An 11,969-nucleotide genomic window follows, 5' to 3' on the forward strand; every position below is an offset into this window, starting at 1 on the left:
AGGAACCCTCTTGCTGTGAGGCGACAATGCTAACCACTGCGCCACCGTGCTGCCCGAAACTTTGCATCAGTGCAGTAAACAGAAACCATCATTTTAATAAACAGACGAAGCACCATCTTGTTAATGAGTGAGGGTAGAATGGAGCGTGAGATGGATCGGCGGGTCAGTACGGCTTCTGCAGTGATGCGGGCACTGCACCGGTCTGTCGTGGTGAAGAGGGAGCTGAGCCGGAAGGCGAAGCTTTCGATTTACTGGTCCATCTACGTCCCAACCCTCACCTATGGTCATGAGCTCTGGGTAGTGACCGAAAGAATGAGATCGCGGATACAAACGGTGGAAATGAGTTTCCTCCGTGGGGTGGCTGGGCTCAGCCTTAGAGATAGGGTGAGGAGCTCAGTGGCTGGGCTCAGCCTTAGAGATAGGGTGAGGAGCTCAGGCATCCAGAGGGAGCTCGGAGTAGAGCCACTGCTCCTTCGCATCGAAAGGGATCATTTGAGGTGGTTCGGGCATCTGATCAGGATGCCTCTTGGGTGCCTCCCGCTGGAGGTGTCCCAGGCACGTCTCACTGGTAGGAGGCCCGGGGCAGACCCAGAACAAGCTGGAGGGATTACATAACTCGTCTGGCCTGGGAACACCTTGGGGTCCCCCAGGAGGAGCTGGAAAGCATTGCTGGGGAGAGGGACGTCTGGGGTGCTTTGCTTGGCCTGCTGCCCCTGCGACCTGGCCCCGAATAAGTGGATGAAAATGGATGGATGGATGGACGAAGCACCAGCTACACATAATAATATAAATGTAAAACACTTGAGACTTTTTGCTTCTCTGTGTGCAGGGCAGTGGCATAAGGTTGTTATGATGGGCTCTAGTTTGCCCTAGTTACTAGTTATGAAGCACACACACATGCACAGAGCTTTAAGCGTATATATATTTTACCAACAGTGTGTCTTACTGTGGCTTCTATGCTTTATCTGGTTGCACATTTGCCCAGCTTGTTAGTCATGAGAGATTTTGCACATAAACTAGCTGCTGTTAATCATATTGTCTCGTTACATGATTAAACAGAGACTTGATATACAACATACATATAACCCAGCAATCATCATTTCATATCTGTACATGACAATAACTGCAAAGGAAATTAGGAAATTATGAGTTTAAGTAGATATTTTTTATAGTAAAGTTATAGTTTTTTATAGTTTATGTAGAATAAATAGACTGATACTATTTTACAAAAACAGAAAACTATGCTGGAGATGGATTTGCCTTTTTGAGGGCAAATACAGAAAATCACACCATTTTTGATTTAACATGTTCTTCTTTGAACGCGGGCGTATTTCCAGGTGGCCATCAGGCCCCTCCACCCCACAGGCCCCACTGCAACCGCACCGCCTGCACTGTCTATATTTACACCCCGTTTAGAAGAAGAAGATATACTTTATTCATCCCCAGGGGGAAGTTCAATTTTTTCACTCTGTTGTCACATACACACACAGGCCCAAAATACACACACAGGCACAAACAGGACCTATACATGCACCAAGTGGAGAGATGTCACAGTGAAGGGGCCTGACTTAATCCACATGTCTCTGTCCAATATTGGCCTCCACTCATGTCCAAACCAAATGTTTCCCCTGTGGCCTATTTATATTGCTCAAGCTCTGATTTGTAATTGAACTCACCATCAATCTTTTTTTACATGTGTCACTGTGGAAAGGCTGTTCACAGTTTTGCTGAGTGTGTCACTAAATTGCAAACAGAGTATAAAGCAGTGAATTGATTTTACACTCTTACAGAAAGTGTGTTGTAGGATTACAAACTGAGTGTGAAGCAGAGAATGTGCATTCACTTTGGCACCGTTGGTTAATGCATTGGCCACAAGTGTTAAAGGGATAGTTCAGACATAGTACATAGTACAGACAAATGCGGTTGCTTGGGGTACGTATCCATAGACAGTATACTACATACAGTAATTTCCTCACTTTCAGACAGTGATTTCCAACAGGAAAATGAGGCCGGTACATCGCTCTCTTCAAAGCCAGACTCCATTGAGAAAAACAGTAATTTAACATTGCTGAACACAGGAGCTGCTGGTCTACTTCTGCTTCAAACTGTTATTTCATTTGTGTTATTGTGTGACTTTGGTGTTTAATACAGTTAGTTCAGATTCACCAAAGTCACACAATAACACAAACTAACTAACCGATCAAAGCAGCAAAAAAACAAGAAGCTCCTGTGTTCAGTGAGCTAAAATTACAGTTTTTTTCAATGGAGTCTGGTGGCATGGACGGGGAACTGAAGCTGGGGCTGGTTGTCTGATTGCAAGGTAAAGCAATAAAAATATTCTAAATATAGCATACACTTAATATGTTATTGGGTTGTTGTTTTTTTCACTGACCCCGCCACAGCTGTACATTTCTCAGCTTCCTGGGCGGTACTCCGGCGTGCCAACATAAATCGACTGTATGTAATACACTGACTATGGATAAGCACCCCATAAAAAAAATCACTTCAAAAAAACGAACTATCCCTTTAATGGTTTTAGAGACTCAGTGTTGGTGTTTATGCATTCAAAAAACTGTGAGGAACAAACCAGACCAGTGTGTGTGTGTGTGTGTGTGTGTGTGTGTGTGAATAGGCAGCAACACAGGTTTACACTGCCCTCTGCTGGACAACTACACACCGTTTCTGTCCGCACGCTACAGTATGAGGTCCTTTTTTGTAACAGTAATATGAGCTTTGGACTTGTACTGTATGCCTGCTCGGTATCAGTACCTGATCTAAAGAAGTGAAGACATGTTCAGTCAGCAGCAGAGAGGAGGAGGAGGAGGAGGAGGTCATGATGGAAGAAAAAAAACAAAAAAAAAAACACCTTACACCCACATACTTTCATTTTCACAAGAACGTTTCGGTATGATAGTATAGCTGCGTGTGTGTGTGTGTGTGTGTGTGTGTGTGTGTGTGTGTGTTTGTGTGTGGTCAATGTGCTCACTGACTCCTATGAGGGGAATGAAAAGAGAATTTTCCATTAAATATATATATATATATGTATATATTATATATATATATATATATATATTTTTTTTTTAGCAATTAGAGGACTATAAAAGTTGGCTGTCATTCCTTTTGTTTGCTTTTGATGATTTAGTATTTTCATATATTGTGAGCAATGTTTATTTAGGAGGCTGGGTGATGATAAGAGGTGAAGATTTGCCTTCTGACAAATGTGACCTTAACATAACTTTTGCAGATTACTCGAGTATCCACATGTCCTTATCACTCACAGACAATCTGCAAGTGATCCAGTGACCTGCTCGTTTATGACCCCCCTCCCCACACACACACACACACACACACACACACACACACACACATCTTACGTGGAAATGATTAAACTTTCGCAGCAGCTCAGCACACAGGAGGAAACCGAAAGTATCAAATGAGCTCAAAACTTTCGCTTTCACTTCCAAGAGCGCACATAATCTTAGTTACGACTTCTGCATTTAACTTTGGCGTCCGTTTCTGTACAACTTTCTTTTTATATATATATAAACTGCATTATTTTATATGGCTTCAACATAATAATTCAACTCAGCCTAGGAGCGTCACCTGCGTCAGAATAATATACAGATTTATTTTCTCGCTCATCAGGTAGGTGTGATTACATAGTGTTCGAGCCACTGTGCACATACATGGCTGACATTTGAAAGTGAGGGTTTTGTTCCTGTAAGAGAGACACCGGCCTGTGCTGAAGATGGAAGCCAAGATGCACATGAAAGAGTGGCTGATAGCTCAGATAGAGAGTGGCAAATATGAAGGACTGTGCTGGGAGGATGAGGAGAAGACTATGTTCAGGATCCCGTGGAAGCACGCAGCCAAGAAGGACTACAAGCAGACGGAGGACGCAGCTCTCTTCAAGGTCGACACTGTTTCATATTCATGTAACATACAGCATAATGTGGACGTTATGGTCAAGTATATACTTTTGAATTTGTAATGAGAAAGAAATTAATCCGGGAACGCCACTTGATTGTTGTAAAGGCAGCTGGATAAACCCAACATCCATCTTTTTGGCTGTATCTTTATTTATTTAAGATCTATAAGAAGTAAATAATGAATATGGCGCAATGTAGCATGTTCAGGAACAGGTTTATAACCACATATTAGTACGCAAAATATAGTTTAGCCAGTTTATTGTCTCTCTAATCAGAAGGATTTTTAATTTCCCACACAAAAGCAACAATAATTGCCCAACTATCTTTGTGCTGCTCTGTCGTCTGTCCTTGTAACCCTGATTATTCTCCAAGTTGCAAAGATTTTAAATAAGACATCAGTGTTTACAATTCGTTCACAGAATTTAATTTGGTATCCCATCAAAACAGATGAGCCTGCATCCAAAAATATTGATTTTAATGTCTTTCAAAAGTCTGAAAATACAACTGAATATTGTGGTTAAATTGGATAAGTCTGCTGGAATGATGCGTTTAAGTCCCGTCGTAGATTAGAGGAAAACACAACCTCATAATAACAAGTGTTTTATTTCTTCTTTCTTATTATTAAGAAGTGACCCCATCTTTGCAGTGATGTGTTGCGCAAGCATTGGATACTGCTCCAAGAATAATACATGTTTTAATGTTAACCATGCGGGAAATACTGTGTCAAGAGAAACTGTCATTACTCATTTGACTTGGAAAGTAAGAGTCACTTTCTGGTTCTGAGCATGTAGGAGTTAAAAGTGCAGATTTCTCAGTGCTTCCTAACAGTCACTAGGAGGCAGGTAAACTTTAGTGAATGAGTGAGTGAGTGAGTGAGTGAATGAATAAATGAAGCAAGCCAAAAGACTGTTCTGCCTTTATTTTGATTCTGCTTGTTCAATGATCACAGGTGTTTAATATGGCCTACAGTAAAAATATCAGTCTTATATTTTAGTAGATAAGTTTTATAGAAAATGACTTTGTTTTTTTCATATTTGCTGAAACTGTCACAAAAATCACACACAGATAATCTGTAAGCTCCTCCTCCTTGTATAAAGCCCTTAATATGCTATAGGACCAAGCTACAGTGCTAACTCCCTTGTTCCCAAACTTAGTTATAAAACTACATTTTCCAACCTCCCCAAACAGTTTTTAATTGAATCACTTTTTTTAAGGATAAGCATCTGATATTTCAATCTTCAAATGCAGGCCTGGGCTGTATACAAGGGCAAGTACAGGGAGGGGAGGGATAAAGCCGACCCCACCATGTGGAAGACACGTCTCCGCTGTGCCCTCAACAAGAGCACAGACTTCCAGGAGGTCCCTGAACGCAACCAGCTTGACATCACTGAGCCATATAAAGTCTACCTTATCCAGCACGACAATGGGTCAGCCAGGCCAGCAGGTGAAACTGAAGACAGCTGCTCCTTTTCTTCCATATCTGCTTCCTTTCATATTGTTCTTATTGATTAAATATCTGAGCAGTTGAGCAGTGTGTTGTCCTCTTTATGCTCCTCAAAAATGCACGACAATAAGAGAGAAAAAGGTTGAATTAAAGCAAACAAAACAAGGAATGATATATTTTTTGTATTAAATGGCTTCTTTTATGAGCTCTAATTTCTTCCCTCCCGCGTGTTGCTCTCCTCAGAGTTGCCCAAATTAAAAGATCAAGTTATCATCCAGACTAAGAGATCTGCAAAGAGCCCCAGTATCCTGGACAAACAGGTAAACTCAAAATATACAGACGAGAAGCAATAAACTGAATAAAGCTTTTTTAAAGTTTTTGATCTTACAAATAGGTTTCACATTTCTTTTCTTCTTCTTTTGATTGGAGCTTTTTTTTAGTTTTAGAAACAGGTGAAAATCAGGGATGGAAATCAAATTTTGATGGTATAATGTTCAATACTAAAAACAAAAATGGGACAACTGCAGTGAAAAGGCCAAGGGAAGACCATTTGTTCTCAGTGTCTCTGGTCAAATCTTTTTGTCTTTTGTCTTTTTGTGATGCCACCACTGTGAGTCACCAAAGAGTCAAAAATGTTCAAATGCAACTATATTGTTTGTTTAATTTCTTCAAGTGTTGTTGATGCAGGACACATTTGGGTTGTGGGAAAAATTAGTTCAAACTGATCTGATTTTATTTAAAAAAAAAAAAAAAATAGATATGATCCTTAAAATAATCGTAGCTGTAAACTTTATGCTGTGTTTGCCTAATTTTGGTTTCTGTTTTTTTGCAGCCTCATTGTCAAAAGGAATCACTTGACGCAAATAAAGAAGAAGTAAAACAATTGCCCGGTAAGGGTTACACACACAAACTGGTGCTGGTCTGTAAAATGTTTATGGAGGATCTCAAGCAACTTAAGTCTTTTATCCAAGTCAAAATATTCATGTGGGCATAGTGTTGTTTGGCCTACACTTTGAGAAGTCCAGACGGAGCCTGATCACATTTATCATACAGGTAAGGGGTTTCCTATACGGTTTGCTAAATGGAGCAGGGTCAGCTACAAGTATAACTTTGGTGATCCTCTGACTTTGCCTCTAGCGCCACCATGGAGTTCACAATTACGTCACAAATCTCTCAACAGCTTTTGAATGGAACAACAGATTTCCTGTCATGACTGTGGACCTGGTGTCGTCTTTTTTATTTGAGAGCCTTTCAGCTTAGTTGGATTCTTGGCTGGTTTGGGTACTGACGGACTGATTTATGGCCTGGTTGCAGACTAGTTGTTGGTGCCTTTGTGGTTCAGAGACAAAGTGCTCACCTATATCTAGCCTTCTATGGGAGTTTAATGCTCGGCTGCTGTGCTTCTGGCTTCAGCGTTTTTATGAGTTAGACATTAACAAGACAAACTCCTGTGTGAACGCTGTTGGGAGAAGTTTGCCTATAGGGGCTTCTGCCAGAAAAGGGATTTCTTGGTTAAGGTTAGGAAAAGGGATAATCTCTATAACCAGATATCTTTAGGCAACAAGTTTTGGGCGTTGGATGCATTGTGGTTTCCACTTGTAGTCTGTAGTCTGAGTAGTCCTGACCAATCATGTCAACCAGTCAAAAGAGGTGGAACGTATTGGCTGAAATGCAACTAAGAAACCTATCAGCTATGATCTGACGAAGATTTAGCTTTTTGTTAGATTTTTAAAAAATGATTAATCTGCATTAATTTGCAGAGACTCTTGGCCCCAGATTCTGCTGGCTGCACTGCCTCCCCTGAAATATTGGCTGTAGCCCCCAGAGGTTTATCATCATCAGGCTCATAGCTGATTGCTTCTGAGTAGGGGTGTGTCATATCATCTTCACGATTAAACTGAAGCCCTGGACTTCTCAGAATCTTTTAGTGACTTACCGCTCAGAGGGAACTCAGTCAGCGGCTCCTCTGGCAGCAGCACAGCGTCTCTTCCTCTCCTCTCCCTCTCTAAACAAAAAACAACATGTGAATGTGTGATAGTTGTGGTGTCATAACAGCCTGTCACAGGTTACAGCGTGATGACTAGAGGAGAAATGGCAGAGCATAAAGGTGCAGGTGGAAAAAAACAACTCAGTCATTTAGGATTTTACTAAAAGAAGGAAATCACCTGTTGATTTATATATATAGATCCCAGGGTAAATGTATTGTATTTGGGAGATGTTTAAATGTGTAATTTGTGGTAGATCTAATTTTGTTGAACTATTAATATTGTATACAGAATCTGAATCTCACTCTGAGCTACTGTTGTTGTTCAAACTAAAGAAATGAGAGATCATTTTTGTTTAGTTTTTACTTAATATTTGAAGGCAAACTGTAAAACTGTATCATTTATTTTGTTGCAAATCTATGTTCTTAAATTATTATTATTTTTTTCTATTTTGTCATATTGTCAAGAATATTGTTATCGCACATATACCCTGAAATATTGTGATCTATGGGCAAACTTCTCCCATGTGCCTGTGGGGACGGGCAGTAGGCCCTTTTTTCTCCATAAGGATCCGTGCTAGATGGCCTTGGTCTAATCATGAGTTTAAGTACTGTACGTGTGGGGCAGGGCTTGGGAATATTCACTTTAAGAGCACTGGTGGACATGGGCATACATACTTCCAATGAAAAAATATAAATGGACCACATTTGGTTTGTAGAAATAGGACCCAACTGCTGCCCCATGTTGTGCCCACATGTTGGCAGCAATTTTACTTGTGAACATATATGTAAAAGCAACAAAGATCTAACAGAGCAGCCCCCTGTGATGTCACAATAGACGGTATTGAGGAAGTGCTGATTGAAAAATGTCTCTATTCTGCTTTAGATGATCTGATGAGGGAGCACATGTATTGTGAGCTCACTGGGAAAAAAACTCCTCTAACCTTCCTCAGCCCGACACTGACTATATCAGGTAAGCTTATGGGATTATGCACAGAAAAGAAACAACAAATTAACATGTCACCGGTCTTTGCACTGTACAGTACGACCTGGAACACAAGCTGCATTTTGTGTGTACAGACTTCCGTATGCAGGTGGTGTTGTTGTACCTCGGCCAGAGGTTGATGAAAGTGACTACCAGCAGCCCAGAAGGGTGCTTCATCCTGCAGGGCCGCGTCCCCTTGGGAAACGAGCAGATCTACGGGACCTGCACGGCCCAGCACCTCTCCTTCCCTTCCCCAGGCTCCGTATCGCTGCCGTCATGCATAGCCGAAGCAATGAACCGCCTTCTCTGTCACCTGGAGAGAGGTGTGCTATTATGGGTGGCCCCAGATGGGGTGTTCATCAAGCGGTTCTGCCAGGGCAGGGTGTACTGGAGCGGTCCCATGGCCCAACACACTGACCGGCCCAACAAACTGGAGCGAGAAAAGACCTTCAAACTGCTTGATATACCCACATTTCTCAATGGTAAGGCAGTGTATGCAAACTAAATAAAAAACAACAAGCTACCAGTTAGTCATTTACATCTGTCAGGAGCAGATTATGATTTATTCAAAGAGAGACAGATTGTTTGGGATACTTTATTGTTTTGCTCTTTTCAAAAAGGCAATATGTCTGCATGATCAAATCAGAATATTCCAATATGAAATGTTTGTGTACAGAGCTCCAGAGCTGTTTACAGGGGAAGGGACCGACACCTTCTTATGAGATTGAGCTCTGCTTCGGAGAGGAGTATCCAGACCCCAACGTCCCTAAAACCAAGAAGCTGATCATGGCGCAGGTGGGTGGAAAAGTAGCCAAAAATTGTAGGGAAGCAACTGATAATTACCTGTCTCTCATGGCTGACAGTGATAAGATAAGATAATGTCACATTTTTGTATTCTAAAAGCAAGTTCATAACATGCAGTTTATGCAAACCTGAGGGAAAGAAAGGCTAAGATGAGCAAAGATGTATGATTTAATATAGGCCGAATCACCGTGACGTTGCGTTAACACTTCTAAGTAGCCAACTGCCAATTATTTTGAATTGCAGAGATATGTGAAATCGACAAACTTGTTTATTTCTGTTGTCATTTTCAGCCATAACTGTAACATTAACACAGTGGTCTATTGCTGTCATCTTTGATAAACCAAATCTACCAGCTCAATAGCTGAGCAATATTTGCTCTGCTTTACCAAAAGTTCCCCGTCGGAACGGGCTGCCTGATGCCAAGGTAAAGCCGTAAAAATACTTTAAATATAGCCAACACTTTATCTGACATTGATTTTTTAGGTGGGCCTTTTCTTAGGTGGCTAAAAACTAGCCAATCGAGGCTGAGTTTGCTCAGCGTCGTTTCATTTTATGTACATGATGTGGGAGTTTTCTACCCGCAAGTTATTGTGCATTATACAACAGTTAGTTCCGGCCCTGCAATCTGATTGGTCGAGAGACAGTAAAACCGTGATGATATTGGAGTACAACATCACGGTTATTTCACTGTGTATGTATCACTCCGCCTCACAGCTGATTACAATCAACAATCAAATCAAAACTGACGGTTAGTGTCAGTTAGGTCAGCAGTTGCGTTGTAGGCTAATTAATTCATCCACTGTCAAACAGCCAAAAATATGGATTTATTTCCTAAAATAAGTTTTGAATTGAACTATGAATGGTCATCAGAGGAAGATGAGGGAGAGGAGAAGCTGAATCCATCTGAGCACACATCCAGGTTTGTCAGTGTTTCATCAGCGGAGCTCAATGACTTGGAGAAAAGCAACATACTGTCAGATCAGAAGGCAGAGTCGGCTGTGCCTGTGAAGCGACAGTCCACCATGCAGTCACCAGAGACTTATTTCACCGGCTGCACAATTAATGGAAATGTGCAGATAAATGTGTATAAAGAGTAAGTGCCTGGCGCACCATGTCTGCTTACATAGCAACAGTGACAGCGGAGTCCTGAGGGAACTATTTTTGTTGGGGGAAGACAAATAAAATGCTTAAATTATCTATTTTGTCCTCATTTTTCAACATTTCTTAATCAGCCTTGCTTATTTAACTGTTGAACTGTTGTATAAAAGCAATATCACACTCGAACTCGTGATGTTGTACTGTGATATCGTCACATCTGCGGCACATCTGCGGCCTCATGCCTATGACCGAATCACAGCCGTGACGACATCACGAGCTCGAGTGTGATATTGCTTAAGTAAACACTGTGATTAGGTCTATTTCGATCTAATCTTACTGACAACACTATTGTTAACACAAAAAAACAGTTCTGACTCTTCAATTGCTCCATTTGTTTGGTAAAGTGCACCAAAAAACTTGCCAAACATACTTTGTCCAACCTTTGTAACGGCAGCAACAGAAAGTTTGCTGAACCAGCAAAGTCAGGCAGTCTGGGATCAGACCCCAAAGGCGGAGTCTTCTTCTTCTTCTTCTTCTCTATGTTAACTGGCGGATCACAAACAAGATTTAAAGGTGCATACTGCCACCAACTGTATGGGAATGTAATTTGGTTTGTTAGAAAATTATCATATCTCAGTTTTTTTATATTTGCCTGTAAATCAAGGATTCAGTTCAAAAAATGCTGTTACCTTCACATTTATACCTCACAAGGACTATCAACACTGTTGAACGCTACCTTTAGAATTTCTTTTTCATTATTACATTAAAAAATGTTCAATACTCTGAACCCAAATTGCCTCTTCATCAGGCACAGACTCCTCTTCAGCAGCACATACACAAAAGGATTCACCTGTGTTTTGTGCATTCTTATTATCCGAAAATTCTCCCGTCGCACTCTCTGATACCTTCATTTGTATTTGGATCTTTTGTTGAAGTTTTTCTATGAAGTGACGAAGTTGCATTGTGTGAAGGGTTCGATCCACTGTGTGAATTTCGTGAATGTCAAACAACCATGAGCTTGCAAAGTTCTATGTGATCTTTATGACATGTTGAAAGGCGTGTTCAACTTTGTGAAGGCTTCCTGTCAGCAGTATTCTCACTCACCACTAGAGGTCCTTGTAATCACACTGATGGTGTACTACGCTGTGTGTGTCCTGTTGGCCAGGTGGTGCCCTTGTTTGCAGTGGAGCTGCTGCAGAGGTTCAACTTGGGAGAGACTGAAGAGATTCAGCGGCCGGTTCTCACCTCCAACACAGAGGGAGAGAAGATGTAGGAGGACAGGGAAAGCTACCCTGCAGCACGGTAGCCATGAACAATATACAAGTGGATTACTGAAGCTTTATTCCTTCCCTGTCATCATCAGCAAAGACATCCTAAGAGCAGAGCAAACAATACAGAGTATCGTCAGTGATAATGTATATATGATGATGATACGATGGAGGTGTTGATTTGTAGACCTTTGCGCAATACATAAAAGGAAATTCTTGATCATTATTTTTTACCTTTTTTTCCTGTTCATCATGCAGCTAGACTGGCAAGAGCTATCAGCTTTTGTTCAGCTAAAAATGTTGTTTGACCCAATATAACATGCTGATAATATTCTACTAATGGAAAAAAAGGCAGTTGTTTTTTTTTAACCTCATGCTAAGCATCTGTACTAAATGATAATTTAAGTGATAATACTTTTTACCACATGCGGAGAATAAATTCACACCTGTAATTAAA

The 11,969-nt window shown here is 41.0% G+C and overlaps 1 protein-coding gene across 1 annotated transcript; it reads left to right on the forward strand.

Moving 5' to 3' along the window:
* Nucleotides 1-3,467: 3,467 nt before the first annotated feature.
* On the forward strand, nucleotides 3,468-11,963 carry irf10 (interferon regulatory factor 10). Its single transcript, XM_050065139.1, has 8 exons — nucleotides 3,468-3,913; nucleotides 5,178-5,373; nucleotides 5,617-5,693; nucleotides 6,206-6,263; nucleotides 8,244-8,330; nucleotides 8,438-8,824; nucleotides 9,019-9,137; nucleotides 11,410-11,963. Exons 1-8 carry the CDS (start codon nucleotides 3,749-3,751, stop codon nucleotides 11,515-11,517), a joined length of 1,197 nt encoding a protein of 398 aa, XP_049921096.1. The 5' UTR covers nucleotides 3,468-3,748; the 3' UTR covers nucleotides 11,518-11,963.
* Nucleotides 11,964-11,969: the final 6 nt, after the last annotated feature.

This window comes from Epinephelus moara, chromosome 16 (genome assembly GCF_006386435.1).
Source record: "Epinephelus moara isolate mb chromosome 16, YSFRI_EMoa_1.0, whole genome shotgun sequence".
NCBI classification, from domain to species: domain Eukaryota; kingdom Metazoa; phylum Chordata; class Actinopteri; order Perciformes; family Serranidae; genus Epinephelus; species Epinephelus moara.